Genomic DNA, 22,966 nt, shown 5'->3' on the forward strand with positions numbered 1-22,966 from the left:
GGCACATCTCGCCCGACAAACAGAAGTGGCATTATTTCAACAATGAATGACTGTCATTGTTGACCCTCTGATCAGCCGTCCTATTATTGTAGTGAGTGGTGACTTTGGTGTAAGTTTGGGATGGTCATTTCCTCTCTAAAGCTGGTGGGCGTTTAACCAAAGGAAATGATTGATTGTTCTCCTGACAGATCTGATGATGGCACTGCAGCTGGCACATGAACCTGTTGTTTTGCTAACCGTGAAAGTATATTCTGCACAGTTTAAAAGCAAAATATTGTAGTAATTCTGTACGTTTTGGACAGGATTAGATTTGGGTTGAGCTAAGGCATCCATGTGTAAATACAGCCTCTAAAATATAAACATAAGTACACATAAAATGTTCACTAAAGCTAACATTTTTAGGAATAAAAATTTGCATTTGTTGCACTGCAAGAAATTTACTACTTGGCATCCTTAAAACAAGCTACATTTATTTGGGGGTGAAGATATATTTAAATTCAAAGTAAAAATGTAAAGTGAAAAAAAAACAGCTAAAAACACCATAAGCTGAACTGGTTTCAGCTGGTCTCCCAGCCTGATTATAGCTGGTGTAGTAAGCTGGTCTAGATGGTCAAGCTTTGCCAGGCTGGGAGGGTCATCTTAAACCAGCCACCAGCACTTTAATCCAGCAAACCATCTTAAGCTGGTTTTAGAAATTTTATTTAGTAGGGAAATATTACTTATAGATATTAAAAAATAAAACAATTGACTTTTTTGTAATTGTTTCTCTGTCTGTTTAAAGGGGACATTTCATGAAAATCAGACTTTCTCCATGTTTAAGTGCTATAATTGGGTCCCCAGTGCTTCTATCAACCTAGAAAATATGAACCCAGTAACTTAGTTTTGGTAAACCACTGTCTGCCAGCATGTGAAAAAATAGGTAATTGAAATTTGGCTCCCCTTGTGATGTCAGAAGGGGATAATACCGCCCTTAATCAGCATTATCCAACCATGACACTGCCATTTGAGACAGAGATCAGCTCATTTGCATTTAAAAGGTACATTTCACAAGACTTTTTTAACAATGTAAAATAAATATTTGATGTATGTGAAGTTTTAGCTTAAAATACCATATAGATAATTTTTTACAACATAATAGCCACTTTGTGTGTGAGAGCAAAAATGTGCCGTTTTTGCATTTTATTTGCAAATAAGCTGATCTCTACACTAAATGACAGTGCTGTGGTTGGATAGTGCAGATTAAAGGGTGGTATTATCCCCTTCTGACATCACAAGGGGAGATGAAATTCAATTGTTATTTTTTCACATGCTTGCAGAGAATGGTTTACCAAAACTAAGTTACTGGGTTGATATTTTTCACATTTTCTAGGTTGATAAAAGCACTGGAGACCCAATTATAGGCCTTAGTGGAAAAAGTCAGATTTTCATGAAATGTACCTTTTAAAAGGACACACCCAAAATGGCACATTTTTGCTCACACCTACAAAGTGGCAATTTTAACATCCTATAATAAATTAGTTATATGGTATTTTGAGCTAAAACTTCACATGGGGACACCAAATCAAATTTTTAAGATTTGACATCTTAAAAAAGTCTTGTAAAATGACTCATTTAACAGAACGAGGAAATTCCGTTTTTTTTCTCAAGTATATTATCAAGTATTTAGTTTATGATGTCATGATGGATAATATAAAAACAGATTTATAATCATAACTTAATTATTATTTATTATTAAACTTATTAATGTGGGGGACACATTTCCTTGAAATGTCCTTCGACCAGCTGCTGCTTCGTGAGATTCACGTGACGTTACTACCAAGCCGTTTCCGTGACCTTTATTTTGGCAACAGTAAATACGTGACTTTTAATTTGCTACCTGGCGCTCCATACTCACTGCGCATGTCAACGGAAGTGGAAACCGGACTGCGCGATGAACAATATTTAAACAAAACTCACATGCGATTCCGCTGCATGTCAGCGAGTGTAGAGGAGCAGTGAAGCTTTAATAGGATATCAGGCAGATGTCGCTTTAGTTTCCTCACAGTGTTTGTGCTGCTGTTTACGTTTCTGTTACCGAAAGAGAGATAAAGAGGACAAACACAGCAAAGCAAGGTCAGTACTGTAACGTTAAGCATGCAGACACATGAATGAAACAGCAGTCACTTACCTGTCATTACGGTCTTCATTTTAAGTGCATTATTGGGAGTATGTAGTAGTCAGGGCTGGGGCACGTATATTTTCACCTCATAAAGGATAAAGTGGGAAAGGTTTTGTCAATGAAATGAATGGAAAAATTGTCCTACTGAACCCCATGCCACCCTAGCTGGTTGTGTTCATGTTTTGAGTTAGTATGCAGCACTTTTTACAGTACAGAACAAGTATGTCAAAACCTAGTGAATTACTTGGCAGACAGCATCATATGTACATTTGAATCTGTCTGTCTGTCTAGCAAAGTGTTTCTCAACCAAGACTCAAGATGATTTTAAATAAATAAGCATTAAAACGAGCTAAACAACAAGCTATGCATCAAAATATTTCATAGTAGTGGGCTTCAAATATAGTTTTGGACAATGTGAGGAGCTTCAACTCAGAAATGTTCATATGCACACTCTTCTTCACCTTTCCACCTTTCTCTAGAATGAGGAGACTTCCTGTTCTGGTTCCTCTCATCTGGGTCTGCTCAGTATTTTATGTAGGCATCTTCTTGTTTGTGGGAGGATTTTTACTGGTCAGACTGGAGGTCAACAGAACCAGCACCTGTGCCGACGTCTTATCTCCAGGAGCCCAGGTGAAGGGAGATTTCTGCCTGAGCGAGCCACGCTTTCGCAGAGCCGTGGTCTTGATCATCGACGCCCTCAAAGCTGATTTCACCCGCTACGATCCCGAGAACACGGCACCCAGACCGTTTGAGAATAAACTGCCCGTGTTAGATGAAATGGCATCGTTGCACCCTACACATGCGAGACTCTACACCTTTCGGGCCGATCCCCCCACCACGACGATGCAGAGGATCAAAGGCTTTACTACAGGTTCGCTGCCCACGTTCATCGACGTGGGGAACAACTTTGCCTCCAATGCAATCTTGGAGGATAATCTGGTGCACCAGTTGGGTCAAGTGGGTGAGTGAATTTTCTTTTCTTTTTTTCTTTACAGCTTGTGGGTGAAACCGGGGGTCCTGTGGGAAAACATGTGTGGGTCATGTGTCATCCAGAAATCAAAAGAAAGAATTGTTTTGGAATATTACATTTTTGCAGCATGCCTCATTTTCTTTTCTTTTGCATAATGCAAAAACTAAACTTATTCTCATTACTGTAAAAATGCTAAAATATTATTTCTGTAATGCACACCTGACCTGTCAAAAGTCTTAAAAATAGGCACCAGAGCAATTTTTGTGGTATACGTGGAATAATTGACTCTGGTCCTTTGAATTATTTGGAATTAACCCCACCTTGGGTGTGCATTATATCGAATAAGTCAACGGCACCTTGTCAATTATTTCTTATGTATACTATTAGGGATGGGACGGTATGAAAATTTCATATCATGATTATAGTTACCAAAGTTATCACGATTATCAATATTATCATGGTTTTGTTAAAATGAGATGGAAATGTTTAAAAAGAACTGATACACACACTGAAAACATTTGAACAAGTTTTATTTTTGAAACAACAAATAAATATTTCATGTGCCTGAAATTATTTCTGTGGTAAAAAAATAAATAAATTTGTCTAATACGTTTACCATGAATGAATACAATACATTATTTCTTAAATGCCTTCTTGTGCAAAAAACTATGTTGCATGTGCGCGCCTGCGTCAAACTGATTCTGGCTGGACAGGATTTATTGCGAGTTTTCAAAATCACGGTAATCAAACACGGTTGTAATGATAATAAAATTTTAAACGATAATACTAACCGTCAGGACATTTTATCGCGGTTAATCGTGAAACCGGTAATCGTCCCATACTATTTAAATGCATTTGATTCATTGTAGTAGTTTTGTGATGTGAATCATTGTAAACACAAAAATCTGTAGTAAACACAAATAATATAATATGCCCTAATGCATTATAAATGCAGAATTGATGGTCCTAAAATGGACATTATTCATGCAAAAAATAAACATACCACTATATTTCAAACATATTCTTTGCCAAAAGAAATGATTTGAGCATTTCCATTAAAAAATAAAGTTTTAACTAAATGTGACCATGGACCACAAAATCAGGCATAAGTAGCACGGGTACATTTGTTGCAACAGCCAACAGTACATTGTATGGGTCAAAATTATCGAATTTTAAATGCCAAAATTATGATGATATTAAATAAAGATCATGGTCTATAAATTTGTAAATATTTAGCAAATTTTCTACCATAAATATATCAAAATGGATTTATCATTACTAGTAATATGTGTTGCTAAGGACTTTATTTGGGCAACTTTAAAGGCGACTTAAATTTCAATATTTAGAATTTTTTGCACCCTTGATTTTTAAATGGTTATATCTCTTATTATTATATATTTATTGTCGTATACATCCACGGATTGCTTATTTATTCAGGCTTCAGATGATATTTAAATCTAAATTTAAAAAATGTACCCTTATGTCTGGATTTGTGATCCAGGGTCACAAATGTTTTTAGGCATACCAACAATTCAGATGTCAATAGTTGGTGGCTTAAATACCCATGCAAGGTCTCTCAGTTTAAGTTTTTGAAACATTTTTTTAAAGGTGTAGCGGAGGATTTTCTCGAATTTTAGAAAAGAACCGCCTTCTCCACTTTTTTAAAAAATGCAATTGGGCAACACTTCTGATTGACAACTAGGAGGGACCAATAGTCTCGACGATCCACCCGGAAAAAGAAAATCCTCCGCTATCCCTTTAAGTAAGCACAGATTTCAGAATTGTCATGTGCATAACAGAGGAATTTCACATCCATATTGCTGTTTTTCCTCATAAATGCACACATGAAAATTAAGAAAAAAAATTTTTTTTTAAAAGAACTAAACCCCAAAAATGTGTTGATTTATTATTTGTTCTTGTTTGTGAATTTTTATTCACAGAATTCCTACAATGTGGTCTCCCAAAAGCTTTTTCTTCACATCCATAACACATTGGATATTTACCTGATCTAAAAAAGAAAACGCATGCATAGACTAATATTTTTTAAAGACTTTGGTGATATTAAGTATAAACTGTATCATTTTATTAAAACATAAATAAATAGTACAATATATATATACATTCTCTGATAAATTATATTTTAATATTTTTTGACTAAAAATGTCACATCCATAACGCTGGAGTTGCTAGATCTAGTGATGTGTGTGTGTGTGTGTATATATATATAGGAATTATTTTAGCAGTATAACGTTTGTGGGTTTGATTCCCAGGGAACATGCAGACAGATGCAAAATGTTTACCTCCAATGCACTGTTCACCGCTTTGAAAAAAGCATCTGCCAAATACATAAATGTTAATGCATTCTTCTTTTGTGTCTGTTTCAAGGCAAGAGAGTGGTATTTATGGGTGATGATACGTGGGTGAGTCTGTTCCCCAAGAAGTTTCACAGATCTCTGCCTTTCCCCTCCTTCAACGTGAAAGACCTGCACACCGTGGACAACGGCATTCTCCAAAACATCTATCCTACCAGTAAGCTTTGCTTTATTCACCAGTTTAAAACCAGCTTGGTTTCTTTGTTTAAATCCTAAACAAACATGCATACCTTACGTTTATGCTGTAAACACGGCATCTGAATGAGTGGGTAACGCTTCTTGTTTGCTGTCCACAGTGGAGGGGGATGACTGGGATGTGTTGATCGCTCATTTCCTGGGTGTGGATCACTGTGGGCACAGATTTGGCCCTGATCACCCTGCCATGGCTGAGAAACTCTCCCAGATGGATGGAGTCATCAGGTTAGCTAACAAATAAAACCGCTAGAATATAATGACATTTTCTTGCATTATTAATATGGTATTCTTCTGCTGCTACTGAAATGCTGATCCCAGGTCAGTGATAAAGCGTCTGAAGAATGACACGCTGTTGGTGGTGATGGGGGATCATGGAATGACAGACACTGGGGATCATGGTGGAGAAAGCCAGAATGAGACAGATGCTGCCCTGTTTCTCTATAGCTCCTCATCATTGTTTCCAGCTCCAGGATCGCAGGTAAAAGATAAACTGTTAGGATTTATCTATACTGAACCTTTTGCAACCAGTGGCACCTTCATGAAATTTTTAAAGGGGTCCTGACATGTTTTAAAAAAAAAAAAATGTTCCCTGAGGTGTACTTATAATATTACTAAAGTTTTTTTTTTTTGCCAGAAAACATAAAAATTTTAGTAATTTATAACCATTTTCCACCCTGTTTTTCATCCACCGATTCAAACAGTCTGATTTGTGTGCTTCCCCTTTAAGAGCGTTCGGCCTAGCTCAATGTCCCGCCGCAATACGCCAGTTTCACAGCAAAAATGGATTCTCAGACAGTCTTTTAAGCACATTGTTTGTTTATTCATGTGGCAGACACCCAAACAATCTCACATGCACAACCATAAAAGTTTTTACTACTGAATAAAGCATATAAATAAATCACCAGCGGACACAGATATATCGTTCTCAGCTAGTATATACAAACACTGCAACGTTTTTCTTCTTTAAACAGAAAATTGCATCCTATATAATCCCCACCAAATGTGACCACATATTTTGTGCCACCATACTTACTTGTGTAACTACTCATGTATCAGTCTTTAAATAGGAAAAACATGGAAGTGTTTGGTTGCTTCTAAATTCATCCCTGTTTGGATCCTAAGGAATGAATAGGGCTAATCTAAATGCTAACACATTTTTGACACACTGTACAAAGATTAAGTGCACACATTGAAAAAAGATAGATATGTATTAATTCGTCTAAGTTGAGGTAAAACCATAGTAAAATGTTGAAAAACGGTGGTGTTTTCCTTTAAAAAGCAGAAATCATTTTTTCCCCCCTATTTTCCTTCATCATTAAAGCTGAAATGTAATCAAAATATTGCAAATCTGAAGAAAAAAATAGCATATTCTGAAAAGTTTCAGACCCTTATTATGTCTAAAATATATGGCACCGTATGCATATATGTTTGCAGGTTTTACCCATATGTGACCCAGTCTGTGAAATCCTATCTTACTGTAATCTACATAAAAGCAATCATGTAAAGAACATTCTGTAAAATGTAATCTTGATATCTTTCATATTGACTGACTAAAACCATATCAAATATTAAAATTAAACTTTGGTTCTCCTTATCTTATAATTAGATTATGATACTTTAACCTGGATTTCATAGACAGGGTTACATATATGTATGCAACTTCATAAGCTAAACAGCATGTTTATGTATCTGTAGGTAGAGCCCGATGTCGTTCCTCAGACTGATTTGGTACCCACATTAGCATTGCTATTGGGAGTTCCCATTCCTTTTAGCAGTGTGGGCCAAGTTCTCCTGCCACTGTTTCCTCAAAACGGCTCACAAAGTGCACCTACGAGTCTCAGCCAGGCGGAGGCGCTGTGGATTAACGTCAGACAGGTTAGAGGAAATTTGCTTACCCAGCATAGAAAAAGAGTTTAAGGCTTAGTTATATAAATAAATCTTTTTTATGTATCCCACTTGAATCATTTTTCACATAATGTACATTTCTACACTGAGCCTAACACAAACTTTAATTTCTGTCTAGGTAAACCGCTTTCTGGAGACCTACTCTAACATGGCCAAAGACATCCCACCGGATAGTCTTTCTCGGCTGCGGGCTGACTTCTCAAACATTTCCTCTCAGTACCTGGCCACTGTCCACGAAAGCCATCTCCCCTCCCCTGAGCTAGTCGTCTCCATGCAGAACTATCTGACAGCTGTTCGAGAGACCTGCAGAGCATCGTGGGCCCGTTTCAACCCGTTCAAAATGGCTGCTGGACTCTTAATCTTGGGACTTGGCTGTATGTTGTGCTACGTCATTTCCGAGTTGTCCCATTTGGTAATTCAGGAGGGCCTGTTAAAGTTGCCCATTTTCTCCGGATTGGTGGTAGGACTAGCCGTAGCTACAGTCCAGCTGTTTATGCAGGGCCATTTAGAGCTTTCGTGGTGCTTGGGCGCTTCAACACTTTCATCACAGGTTTTGTTTTTTTGGAGAACTCATGGAGTTTCTCCCAAAGGTAGATTGTCTCCCACTAACCTTCTCACACCGGCCCTGCTTGTGCTTTTCTTGCGCTGCGCCTCGCTGCTGTCAGACAGTTATGTCATCTATGAAGGTCATGTGGTGACCTTCTTGCTTTTAACGTTGAGCGTATACGTTCCTCTCCGACTCAACTGGGATGGACTCTTGGTGCCACTCCCTCCACCAGATACCCAGAAGCCCCCTCTGCTGCGCCAAGCAGCATTACCGTCATCAGTAGTTAAAAGGGAAGCCAACGTCTTGTTGGTTTGGTTGGGGGTGTTGGTAGGATCACTCTACCTTTCCCTCTCTTTCCACAACTGCCGAGAGGAGCAGGGAACCTGCCAGCCCTCCGCTTTTCTCTCCCCGCTATCACGTGTACAGGACAGCCAACTTCGTAACGTTTACTATGTGCTCTCAGTGGCCTCATTAGTCGCATGGGCGTGCCTTCTTCATCGTTGGCTCAGACACTACGGAAACCTTAACTCTTCCAGAGTGACTGTGATTTCAGCCTGCTACATCTTACCCCTGGCCTGTGTTGGCATGGGGTTACATTGGGCAGTCAGCGCCACACCTGAAGACACCTTCAGGAACTTATCCGAACTGATCGGCCTTGCCCATGTGTTACTACCACGTGCCATCTTCTGCCTGCTGTGCCTTGGGTTGCTACTGTTGTGGGTGGACCCCATGACCGTGTTCATCAAGTCACGGACCCAAGTGAACTCTCGTGGACCGTCGCTCCCACCCCCAAAATACAGAGCGAGCACCGGCATCAGTCCGCAGGCCGAACTTCACCACCTCATACCGCAGCTGTACCAGCGTATCCGACACTCATTGGAAGATGGCGCAGTGGAGGCAGGTGAAGCAGATGACAGACCGTCCGTGGAAGCCTACGGGTTGGGGACGGTGTACTCCGCACCCCTGGTACTGCTTTGCGGGCTTCTAGGACTGGTTTTGCTGCTGCTCCATGCCGAAGGAATGGCCCTGGCGTTCCTTCTTCTACTTCTGGAAGCTGGAGCTGTGTTGCACATCCACGCCTGCAGCACCAACTTGTCCAGCCTGAACAAACTCTCCAGTAAGAAACAATCTTATGCCCCATAAGTTCATGTTCCCATGAGTGCATTAAGTCTAAAGCAATTCTCTGAATCTTTTCAGATGGTTTCAGTGTGCCGTGGGTTCCTGTGGTTGCGTGGTCTCTGGCAGCTGCCCAGTTTTTCCATGCCACAGGACACCTCCCAACCTTCCCCTCCATTCAGTGGGGTGCCGCGTTTGTGGGCTTTCCTCAAGGTCACACAGGCACCGTGCTTCCCGCCTCACTGGTGACCCTCAACACCTTTTCCTCTCACATTATTTTTGCAGGTAAGCTTGATCTTAGAATAAGTATAGAGATACACTTAACATGCTTTCTGTCAGTCGTGTTTTTGGGTAAAAATGCATATCAAACAGTCATAGCCCTATAATTCCAATTCGGAAAAAACATTTATTTATATACACAAACATGTATGGGTGATTCTCACTAAATCCAGACTTAGAAGGTGTCCAGCATCAGATTTTTTTAAAAAGCCATTGAAGCCAATTTTTTGCACATATAAGATTAAGATCTGAACTTACTATAACCATTATTTTTAGAGGATTTAAACAATATTTCCTATAGAATTATTTACATTTTTATTATCATTTTTATTATCATATTTATCATTATCAAAAATTATCATTACCGGAACATGATATTACATTAAATATATGCATTTACAAACTCATGTTTCGGTAATGAGAACTAAAAAGTTGTCTAGGTACTATGACAAACAAAATTTTAACTTTTATCTGGAGAGAAAAAATAAGAACTGCTTACCTGGTAGCCATCTTGAGTGTCACAGTCAATTATGTCCCTTTCAACATTTTTTAAAAATGTTAGTTCCTTGAGGGCTTAAACAATGATTGAAAATTGTTGCGGAGGATGAGAAAATTGGTCTTGGACACATTTATATTCCTTATTATTGTCTCTACATTTACCAATGATCACCAAATACCACATGTTTCTTTACTGTAAATGTTTATAGTATAAAATGCACTGCAGCATTTAATTTTTTAGATTTTTAAATTATAAATATTTCCATGTCAAAGAACCCAAATCCAGTCATGGACACATTGCGGTAATGAAAATGTTCCCCTTAAATGTGGGGAATAAAACAAAATTGGTTTGTATGATGTCATTCGAAATCATGTGCAAAATGGTACATGAAGAGATGTTTGTAACTGTATGTTTCTTATTTTAAAGCGCTTACTTTGCATTTACTTTTTTTATCAAAATGTTTCATGACACTTCATAAGTCTAATTTCGCGAGAATCACCCGCATGTGATTTTTGCATACCTTTGAAAAACCATAATTACTCCAGTATTCAACATGTTTGTGTAACTATGCCACATTATCCGTGAACCCTGGCGAATAAAGCCATTTTACTGTTAATTGCAGTTGGCTGTCCTCTGCTGCTGTTTTGGCCTCTGGTGTGCGAGGTGCGTGGGACTCGATCCACACGCTCAGCGGGAGTGGAGGAGAGCGAGGATGCTGTCATGGAAATGAGATTGAGAGAAAACCCTCAGAAGTTTAGTTCGGCTCTCCTGCAGCTCACCGCACGCTACCTGTTTGTAAATGGAGCGCAGGTGGGTCCAAACAATGCTTTCATTACAATCAAGAAGACTTCATGCTCGCACACGAATGCACGCACACCTGTGAAGACCTGACCTAGTTACATTCTGCAGGAGCATGCATTTGTACAACAACACATTGCTGTAAGCTACTATATTACTTATTAAAGAAATATCTCTTCTTGTTTGCTTCATTAAGGTGTTTGCGTCGGTTTGTGCTGCAGCCATTCTTAGGAGGCACCTTATGGTCTGGAAAGTGTTTGCACCAAAGTAAGTGTTACCATTAAACTTGTTTCTCTCACTAGCTTTTGTTCTTTTGCTTCTTACTTTAAGTTACTGATGAAATGAACCAGGATGAGCATTTGTTGGTAGTAGTTGTGATTTGGAGATTTAACCTTTTGTTGTTTGTGCAAGCGGTGTATTATACAGTCCTTCCAGAGAAACGCTGTATTTTTTTGTGATTGTTGCGGGCAAAAATCCTTGATCTTGCGGCACGTTTTCTTAAAAAATGTTATGGAATATGTGGGATATTTATGCAATTTTATGCAATGAAATTGTGGAAACGTGCAAAGACTGCGGAAACGTGCAAAGACTGCGGGAACGTGCAAAAGCTGCGGGAACGTGCAAAAGCTGCGGGAACGTGCAAAAACTGCGGGAACGTGCAAAAACTGCGTGAACTTGCAAAAGCTGCGTGAACATGCAAAAGCTGCGTGAACATGCAAAAGCTGCGTGAACATGCAAAAGCTGCGTGAACATGCAAAAGCTGCGTGAACATGCAAAAGCTGCGTGAACATGCAAAAGCTGCGTGAACTTGCAATAGCTGCGTGAACTTGCAAACGCTGCGTGAACTTGCAAACGCTGCGTGAACTTGCAAACGCTGCGTGAACTTGCAAACGCTGCGTGAACTTGCAAACGCTGCGTGAACTTGCAAACGCTGCGTGAACTTGCAAACGCTGCGTGAACTTGCAAACGCTGCGTGAACTTGCAAACGCTGCGTGAACTTGCAAACGCTGCGTCGCTGCGTGAACTTGCAAAAACTGTTTTCAGCTTTTGCAGCTTTTCAATGATGTTCAGTCACATAATTACGTCACTTCATAACATTTCCATTGGAGCATGGGACATGGCTGCACTTGTGTGAAATAAATGCAACATTTTTCAACTTTCTGCTGAGATATATGGGATTTTTGCTACAGAAATGCGTGAATTATGAAATCATGCAAGCCCTGCATTTTTTGCGCATGGAAATCTGCAATTTATGCTGCGAAAGTGCGGCATATTTGAAAAAAAAAATGCATCCCCGCATAAATATGCGGACTTTGGCTGATTATGCGTTAAATCATGCGATCGCATAAACGCGTTTTTCTGGAAGGACTGATTATACATTACGTTTTGTTCATCTTTACTGGATGCCGATGTAAACCTTGTGATAATTAACCTCATTATAATATTAACATTAACAGTGTCCTATACTGAAGTAGATATAGATGTGACTATTGTTTATTATAGACTACGAGTGACCCTGTTTGAAATCCCCAAAGTTTCATAATGTAAAAATGAGATCAGGAGCAACAAAGTTTGATTTAATTCATTGATTTTAATCTTTGGCATGACCTTACCCAGTCAACATTAAAGATATCAAGGTTATATTCTCACAAAATGGTCTTTAAAGGGGACATATCATGAAAATCTGACTTTTTCCATGTTTAAGTGCTATAATTGTGTCCCCATTGCTTCTATCAATCTAGAAAATGTAAAAACGATCAATCCAGTAACTTAGTTTTGGTAAACCACTCTCTACAAGCATGTGAAAAAATAGCTCATTCAGATTTGGCTCCCCTTGTGATGTCATAAGGGGATCTAATTATAATAATACCGCCCCTTAACCTGCACTATCCAACCCCGGCACTGCCATTTAGTGGAGAGATCAGATCATTTGCATTTAAAAGGACACATGCTTTTTTAACATGCTATAATAAATTATCTGTGAGGTATTTTGAGCTTAAACTTCACATGTACTCTGGGGACACCAAAGATTTATTTCACATTTTAAAAAAGTCTTGTGAATTTTTGTGCAAATTTGAGCTCTAAGCATCTTTCTCCTGCAGATTGATGTTTGAGGCATCTGGCTTTATCGTGGGCAGTGTGTTTCTGATGCTGGGAGTTGCCATGGTGATGAGGGTGGACATATCAGTGGGAGGCCTGTTTAAGAAACTCCTCCCTCAAAACTCGAGGTAGCACCTCGCCCTTGTTTCCCAGAAGCCCATCTTGCCGGAGATGCCCGATCACCTTTTTCAACTCCACTGCCAAACACGTGAACGAAAACGCAAGAGTTGTTTTCGCATCTAAGCGGAACTCATTTGGACCAAAGTGTCTCTTGATGTTTTAAAGTATGTGAGATAAACTGAAATTGATATATTTTACGAGACTTTGAACAAGCCACCGAACAGTCAGCCTTTTATTGCGTCGGTGCGTTTGTATTGAAAAGAGAGCTAATGAAAGAGAGATGATGGTTTGTGCATGCCTTTATTACTGCCGTGATACAAAGTCATTATAGGAAAGATTGTATGCTATTATTTGAAGGGCTACAGTGTTGCAATGGCGTGTTTGAACTTGGAAAGGCTTTTATTCAAACATTCAAAGCACAAGTGTGCTCGAGGGCATCAATATTTTCAGCATTGAACTGTAACTATTCATTAGGGTTTTTATGTAAGACGTCTGTTTTATTCTCATGATTTTTGTTGACCTCATTGCTTGAATGTTATTTGCCGTCTATTCACTAGCAATAAGTGTCAGGGTCAAATGAAATGTGCATTCATTCAATGTGCATCGACTGTTATTTATTTACTTACTTCTATCGTTGTATATTTAGTTCACTAATGGATTAAATACTTTTACCGATCTCATTTTTGTGAGAAATGCATGGGGGAATAATAACATCATGTGCTCAGGTTTATTTCGCTATGATGCAATAGAAGTATTCTGTTTTGCATGGTGCAGTTTTTGTGTGTAAGGGTTTTTTCACAGCCAAATTATGGCTTTTAATAACATATTGATGTCTGACTGATTTAGAGACTGTGAAAATCATTTTAATCACAAATGTAAAAATCATTTATGAAAGGGAGAAAATCAATTAAATATTTTGTACAATTTGAAATGTATGTTTGGTTATTTTGTTTGGTTGTCAGTGCAACTATTGGCCTATAGAGGGCACTGTTTCACATAAAAATGGTGCTTAGCCTGAAGATTTTGGACAATTGTTTTGGATTTATATCCCACTGTTTTTACTTTGAGAGACAAAAATATGTGACCATGTGTCTTGTAAATCTAAAAATCAGATTTGGAGCATCAAAGTTCATTCATTTCAATCTTTGTCATGACCTTACTCAGTCAATGTTTAAGATATCAGGGTTATATTTTATAGAGCAGTAAATCACTCAAAAAATAAAGACTTTAGCTGGGTTTTCACTAATTTAAAATAACTATAATCTCATTAGACATCACATGCAAAAGTCATGATTTATCTCTGCATTCAGCTCAGGAATGGCCAGTGGTCTAAAATCCTTTGGTTGTGAACAACAACACCGAGCAGAGCCCTGTTGGTTTACAGATTACCAGTCACGCCCCGGTTGTGGGCAGAGGTGTGATAAAAGCTAAACTGTCAGCAGATAACCAGCCGGCTGCGTGTATCTCTGTGACTTACTACTGCTATAATTCATGTTTAACGTGCAGTGCAAAAACATTTTGTGTGCAAATCAGAATCTCAACCTCAGCCAAAATGTTTATTTTTGGTACACAGCAGAAAAATACCAAGAAACGTTTATTTTATTATTAGACATTTTTGCACTGAAGTACAACTGTTACAAGGTTGACACAAAATTTATTTTAAAAGAAAAATGTCAGATCCACAGCCCAGTTATAGTAATATCAACAAAAATCATTCATGTGGTCCTAACATAAAATTATTAAGTTAATGTAATTTTGAAGTGGATTGAACATGATAAAATTAGGTTGAGACAAAAAATACATAAGTTGTGTTGTATTAACTTGTTTCATTTGAGTAAATTAGACAGTGTGCAACATTTTTTTTTGAGTAGGTTTAATGTTTAATTATCATTAAGAATGGTCATTTGTTCACTAATACAAAATGATAATTTACTTTTTAACTTATTAAACTTTTTTGGAGACAGGGTTTAGATTTATCCCCGACTTGGCCTTAGTTATATTAGGACATTTAAGTAGTTTTTACAAACAAACCTTACATATATATATATATAAGGTTTATATATATATATATATATATTAGTGTTTTATATTAGAGCAGCCTCAAATATGCATTTTTGTCTGGGACAAGAAAAAAACGCCCCCATATGTTTGTATCCCATATGTAGCCACTGGAAGATAGCGTAACTAAAGGAACAGAAATCTCACGTCTCGTATGTTTTTCATTCTTATCTCTTAAAAACAAGACAGAAGACAAATGTGCCTATAACAAGCAGGAACTCAACATCTATGCTACCATGTGTAATGTTCATAAATCAAGCTTCAGACAGGCCGTAAACGCTGGAGAAAATAACTGAAAACAATTCAGATGGAACGTGAAACATAGTGGAACTTAACTGAATGAAAATATAAGCTAAAGATATTTTATGATTTCTATTTGTTCTAGTTTTCCCACTAAAAATTCCTTGAGGATGATGCCATTAAGCAATACTCAATGAAAATGATTTGTTGGTTCAACTTAAAAAAGTTACCTGGATGCTTACAATTTTTAATTGATTGGCCTTAAAAATATTAGTTGACTTTAAGAATTATATTTAAAAATATTTTTGAGTTGAATTAACACAAAATTTGTAAGGCAACCAGTTTACTTTTTTGTTTAAGTTGAACTAACAATGTATTTTTACAGTGTATTTTTGTTAAAGTAATTTAAATAGAAATGGATGCTGTGGACATACAATAGAAAATAAAAACAGATTGATTACCAATTAAAACAATATTGTAAGGATTTTTTGTTTGTTTAAACATTTGTATAAATAATATGAAACATCTGATATAGGCTATGGCTAAATAAATGGCTTTTTAAAATTTAAAAATAGCATCTATGGCACAAATTCATTTTACACTAAAATATGGACTTTATGTAAAATTCTGTGAGATTTGGTCCGAGTTCCCTTTATTGTGTTAAGACTAAAATAGTACAGACATTAAGTGAACATAAATATATTGCATAGACCCTGTACACACTATAAAAACAGCCTTTAAGCAACAACCTATGTTTTAAGTTTTGACTTGAGATATGTTGACATAACTTACAAAAACAAGTTGAAATTGTTATGTTAATTCACTGAAAAAAAAACTTGTGGATATCGGTTGCACATGACTGAATTACGTTTTCTTAAAATGAATTTATCATTAATTAAAATTAATTTAATTTTAAGAAAACTTGATTCAACCATGTTGAACTAGAGTACATAATTGAATTACGTAGATCCAACAACTTAAAAAAAAAAAATTAAGAAAACCCAATTCAATCATGTGCAACCGAAGATTTTTTGTGTATGATATAATTTAAAAAAAAGTTTTAGGTGTTAGGAATTTTAATTCAACTTAAATTGTATTTTTTATGTTTCTGTTTTTGTTATATACTGTATGAGTTAAAATACAACCAAAACCAAACCAGAAACACTACAAAATATGATTTCGGTGCGGTGCAGTGATTTCCCTTCAATTTGCCTGCGTTGTTATAGCTTGCCACATCAATGCAAAGAAAATATTTATGCATTTTTTATGCTTTCTATTTTAGTTATATATTGTAGCCTTAAAGGAACAGTATGCAAGAAATTTATATTAATTAATCATAAAATGGCCCTGATATGTCACTAGACATTAAGAAATCATTTTCATTTCAAATACTTATATCACTGACAACAGTGGTCCGGCCAGGATATTGTCATTTAAAAAGTGGAGTTGCAGCCCTCAACTGATGTTTATGTTGTCATGTTGTGTATTGGCCACCAGTTGTGTGATTGCAGTACCAGTTTTAGCAACAAGTTTTGTGATTGCAATATCAGTTTTGGCCACAATCCTACATACTGTTCCTTTAAAATGCAACCAAAACCAAACCAGAAACTTTACAAAAAAATGATCGGTGATTTCCTTTCCATTGGCCTGGTTTGTTGTATAGCTTGCCACATCAATGCAAAGAAAATATTTATGCATTTTTTGCTTTCTATTTTAGTTATATATTGTAGCCTTAAAATGCAACCAAAACCAAACCAGAAACTCTACAAAAAATAATCAGTGATTTCCAGTCGTCTGCTTTGTTATATTGCTTGTCACATCAATGCAAAGAAAATATTTAGACATTTTTATGCTTTCTGTTTTTGTCATATATTGTAGCGTTAAAATGCCAACAAAACCAAATCAAACCAAAAACTCTACAAAAAATGATCGGTGATTTCCAGTCGTCTGCTTTGTTATATTGCTCATCACATCAATGCAAAGAAAATATTTAGGCATTTTTTATGCTTTCTGTTTTTGTCATATATTGTAGCATTAAAATGCCACCAAAACCAAATCAAACCAAAAACTCTAAAAAAAAAATGATCGGTGATTTCCAGTCGTCTGCTTTGTTATATTGTTTGTCACATCAATGCAAAGAAAATATTAATGCGTTTTTTATGCTTTCTATTTTAGTTATATATTGTAGCATTAAAATGCAACCAAAACCAAACCACACTAAACCAAAAACTCTAAAAAAAAAATGATCTGTGATTTCCAGTCGTCTGCTTTGTTATATTGTTTGTCACATCAATGGAGAGTAAATATTTATGCATTTTTTATGCTTTCTATTTTAGTTATATATTGTAGCATTAAAATGCAACCAAAACCAAACCAGAAACTCTACAAAAAATGATTGGTGATTTCCAGTCGTCTGCTTTGTTATATTTCTTGTCATGTCTATGCATAGCAAATATTTATGCATAGTGCTGGGCAAAGATTAATCGTGATTAATCGCATATAAAATAAAAGTAATTTTTGGCATAATATATGAGTGTGTGCTGTGTGTAATTATTATGTTTATATAAATACACACACATTCACAGAAACATTTACGTGTATATATATTTATTTATATTTTAATATATTCTATATTACATATTAATATATATTTTTGAATAAATTTCTAAAAATGAATATATGTATGTGTGTGTGGTTAAATATACATAATAATTACACACAGTACACACACATATATTATGCAAGCAATTTTATACACTTTTATTTTGTATGCGATTAATCACAATTAATCTTTGCCCAGCACTAATTTTTACATAACACAAATCAAATAAAACGAACTATATTGATGCACTTTAGCCTCTTGTATCTCATGCATCAGCAGTGGGAAATACCTGTCATTTTAAAAATTACCCATGCCCAACCATAAACAAATTAACGTTAGGGAGTTTCCATCATGTGCTTTGTCCTTGCAATAGAATGGGTTCTTTATAAAAAGCTTCAGTGCACAAACATAGAGAACCGATTCAAAACAGGAAAAAGATCAAACATTAAGCACGCTTTTATCGACCATCCCATAGACCGTAATGTTAAACTCTCAATACCCATTTTATCTCAAAAACACCTTAAGTGTGCTGGGAATATACTGCTTATCTGGACCGAAAGATCAAGAAAATCCTGCATATTTGGCAAGCAGGCATGCCTTTAAAAAAAAATGACCCCCGCATTATTTAACCTGGCAGTCAAAAGGGGATTTCTGCAGGGACGGCCAGATTCCAATCAGTAAAGATTACTTGTTTAGTTAATATTTATCTCTAGTTGAGAGGTTTTATCTCTATGCATGGTGCATAAACCTTTAAACACCATCATGCCTTTATAACAGTGTTCCTGTAGCTTAATTGGTACAGCATTGTGTTAGCAGCAGAGAAACACTGATACTGATAAAAATGTAATGTGTTGTACGTTGCATGGACAAAGGGATAAATAATAGAATAATACAAATGTTTTTTGCAAACAAATACATCATACATGTTCCTATGAGTGATTTATGTGTGTGCGTATTGCATGTGAAAGACAGGAAACAATTATAGCAATCTTTAGCTTAAGGGCATCATAACAATGCCAATCAAACCCGACAGATTTCTGCAATGTGTTTATCTTGTACCCATTCCACAGAGATCTGGCAAAAGTACAGCCTGACTGCGGGAAGTGCCCCGACTTTTTGTTATTAAAGAAGAGCGAACCCGAGCCTCCTCTTTGAACAAGAGCCGTTGTGACGTACGTGGGCGAGTCTAAGCGGTGAAAGTGGATCTTTGCCTTTCATCGTGAAGAAAATGAGTTTAACTTTCAATTGAACCGAACGCATCTTGTTTTTGCAGCCTCCTGTAAGTTAAACAAATTTAGGCCAATTACTAACCACAAATATTTCATTACATAACACTTGGAGACATGTGAAACACAGTCGACAAATGTGTAGATGAATAAGACTGCTGATATGTTATACAACACATTGTATAAGTGGTGAATGATGTAATACTTCATCACCAAATGATTTGGAGGGGAAAAGGAAACCTTAGGATCCGAAACCTTGGTTCCTTGCAAATGTTTGTCAATTACAAAAATTGCTTTTCATAATTTTGCATTGTTGCAAAACAGCACTTTCCCAGCTAGTAAGCTACTCGACATTCATTGTTTTATGCTATGTAATGCAGGCTTTCTAAATAGTTAATTGCTTCCTTATAAATAAAATTTTTTATGATGGCCCCCGAAGAAGTGTCATAAAGGTATGATTGTGGTTTAACTCGAGCGAAAGACTGTCGTCTGAACTTCAAAAGGCTTGAATTAGCCTTGATTTTCTTCCTTATCAGACAATGCAGCCTGATTACGTCCGGGCCTCAAGTTGCTGTTGCCAGTATGGAAGCTAGAACGGAAGTGAGAAATTATCATTTACAACCCTGAACTGATCAATGAATAGCGAATATAGCTGTTATTATACGAATGAAACATGCCCGAGGATCAAAGTCTGATCTTCTCATGCTTCATTAGGACTACTCTCAGATCACATGAAAGAATGAAAACCTGGTTGGCGGGTGACCCTCATAAGGATTTTAATCTAGACGTGAGCTGTTATTAAAAACACAAACTTTCGTTCAGCACTATTAACGCGTGTCTGAGGTCTTCAGAGATGATCTGGGTGCATTCCAAGCATATATTTAGCATTCGCACGCTGATGCATGCCTGAAATACAGTATGGCCAACTTCGAATGCTTGTCTATAAATAATATGATTCACACTCCAGCTGCACTGAAGAGGCCAGAAATATGCAGAAAATATCTCTGTTAAGTAAGAGATAATTTAAAGCCAGCCATTGAAACATAATGAAAGGATATACATTTTTTCTGAGTAAATGTGTACACAAAATAGTGATAATTGTTATAGTTTTTTTGTAAGAAATAAAAAGCTAAAATTCTAGTGGCTTTATGCTGCGTTCGTAGATAATTACTGTTATTTTGCGATGACAACCTGTGACCTCAAAGCTGTTCATGTTGAAAGCTTACAACATTAAAATTCATTTGAATGCTTTTGCTAAATATCGCAGAACACAGAAAGTGCATCAGGTGACAATAATAACATACTGGAAGTTCTTCTGTGAGAACAAGCTGTAGCGCTCAGACAAACCCAGTACCCTGCTGAAAAAAACAATAAAACAATTACAGAAAATTTGAATGGTTTCCATTAAAATACCAATAGGGACCATTAGCTTTTACCATCAAAGCCACTGTAGTGTGTTTTGGGCCATATTCCATTAGAACCAATAAAATTTCCAATAAAACCAATAAAACATTAGAATTTTCTGTAATGGTTTTATTGTTTTTTTTCAGCAGGGTACACATGCTTCCTTCATGTTGTAATTACCATGTGGCATGAACGTACGTTTAAAGCCCGGTACGCATCGTGGTACACATTGTGCAGATTATCCCCCTTAAGCTAAGACCATGCCAATCTTATTTTCAGAATGTGAAAGACCACAAACATCTACAATTTACCAGTTGTTCCTATAGTTTGTGGATTGACGCTATGTGGTCGTCACAGCACAGCATACATCTTCAATTTCCTTTCACAAACAATGCAAGTCTTGATAGACAACACAGGAAATCTTAAATAGTCTGTGATAATCGGTTCAACCACGAAGACAATCGGGACTTTAGAATTGTCGTAAGGGGGAAAATCTTCCCAAATTCAGCCTTATAATTTTTGGTATGTGCCGATCTTAAAGGGACACTCCACTTTTTTTGTAAATATGCTAATTTTCCAGCTCCCATAGAGTTAAACATTTGATTTTTACCGTTTTGGAATTCATTCAGTTGATCTCCGCGTCTGGCGCTAGCACTTTTAGCATAGCTTAGCACAATACATTGAATCTGATTAGACCATTAGCATTGCGCTAAAAAATGAGTTTTGATATTTTTCCTATTTAAAACTTGACTCTTTTGTAGTTACATTGTGTACTAAGACCGCCAGAAAATTAAAAGCTGCGATTTTCTACGCATATATGGCTAGGACTATACTCTCATTCTGGCGTAATAATCATGGTGTCGAGAACACGAACCCAGGCGCAGACAATAAAAGGAAAAACACTAGACTTTATTTACAAAACAGAAAAACAAAACCCATGAGGGGGCAAAATGAAACACAAGCAAGATAAACTAAACACTGATTAAATTTGACTAGACTAGACTCAAAACATAACACAGAACACTAACTACAAATGCACAAAACTAGACTTGGTATATTGGAAGACAAAGTACTCACAGGAATATATACAATGGACAAGCAACGAACACCAAACACACTGACATTAAATAGGAGAACTAATGAGGGGAACAGGTGAAAATAATAACAGGTAAGGGAGTGGGTAAAAAGTGACAGGACAAGGAAAACACGTGGCCTGATAATGAATAATGCATAGCCATGTGTTCCCACACAAAACATGGTACTGTCAGAACCCTGTCACACTGAACTAGATGTAATACAAGACAAGATCCTGACAGAACCCCCCCCTTAAGGAGCGACTCCCAGACGCTCCTCAGGGGAAACACTAAAGACGGGACATGACAGACTGCATACATGACAGAACCCAATGAAACATGACAAATAATAACAATGACAAACAATGAATAACAACAAATGGGTTGGGGTGGGACAATAAAAACAACAAACAAGGGAGGGGGGGTGGGGGAATAACAAAGTTCATAGGCGGTGGTCCAGACTGGGTGGGAAGGGCGTGAGTCCTTGATCCCCGGGGTATGGCCAAGGATGGAGTCCGGGCTGACTTGACGGGTCTCTTGGGGGGACTTTGGGAGAGGCGGGTCCAGAAGGGTTAAACTGTGGCAGTGCTGGGGCAAGGATAACAGGGGGTGCTGCAGTGGGCTGGGAAGCCGCAACAAGAGGCACTGCAGGCAGCGAGACCACGACAGGAGGCAAGACAGGGGGCGCTGCAGCTGGAAGCGGTGGCGAGACAGGAGCCAAGACAGGGGGCGCTGCGGCCGGCAACGGAGACGAGACAGGGACCATGACAGGGGGTGCTGTGGCCGGCAGCGGAGAAGAGACATTGAAGATGTGTGGTGTACATATAGCGGCAATCCCCACACTATAGGAACAAAACTGGTAAATTGTACATTTTTTAGCATGTTTGTGGTCTCCGACCACATATTTGAAAAATATGACAGGAGTTAAAAAATCCTGAGAACTATTTTGGTCTGGCCCTACCTTAAGCCAAGACGTATTCTAACAAGTTAAAAAAAGACGAACATGCATTAGATTTAACCATTTGTAAATGTAATTTCTTATACGTAATTAAATACGCATATTTATATTGAATTTATATGTAAGTACGCTCAAAATTGTGCTGGGTTATTTTTAACCCAATGATGGGTAAATATGGGACAGAACACATGTTGGGTGATAAATAAACCAAGGATGGGTTGTTGTTGTTAAATCAGCCATAAGTTGAAACAACCCAAAATTGCATTGAAACAACCCAGTATAGGTTTATTTAATAACCCATCATGTGTTCTGTCCATTATTTACCCAGCATTGTTTGTGCGGACAT

At 37.3% G+C, this 22,966-nt stretch overlaps 1 protein-coding gene across 1 annotated transcript; it reads left to right on the forward strand.

Moving 5' to 3' along the window:
* The first annotated feature begins 1,836 nt into the window (after nt 1-1,836).
* On the forward strand, nt 1,837-13,990 carry pigo (phosphatidylinositol glycan anchor biosynthesis, class O). Its single transcript, XM_055208786.2, has 11 exons — nt 1,837-2,112; nt 2,638-3,119; nt 5,514-5,657; nt 5,797-5,920; nt 6,014-6,173; nt 7,391-7,570; nt 7,719-9,264; nt 9,345-9,548; nt 10,664-10,851; nt 11,036-11,106; nt 12,942-13,990. Exons 2-11 carry the CDS (start codon nt 2,639-2,641, stop codon nt 13,069-13,071), a joined length of 3,228 nt encoding a protein of 1,075 aa, XP_055064761.2. The 5' UTR covers nt 1,837-2,112; nt 2,638; the 3' UTR covers nt 13,072-13,990.
* Nucleotides 13,991-22,966: the final 8,976 nt, after the last annotated feature.

This window comes from Misgurnus anguillicaudatus, chromosome 12 (genome assembly GCF_027580225.2).
Source record: "Misgurnus anguillicaudatus chromosome 12, ASM2758022v2, whole genome shotgun sequence".
Lineage (NCBI taxonomy): Eukaryota > Metazoa > Chordata > Actinopteri > Cypriniformes > Cobitidae > Misgurnus > Misgurnus anguillicaudatus.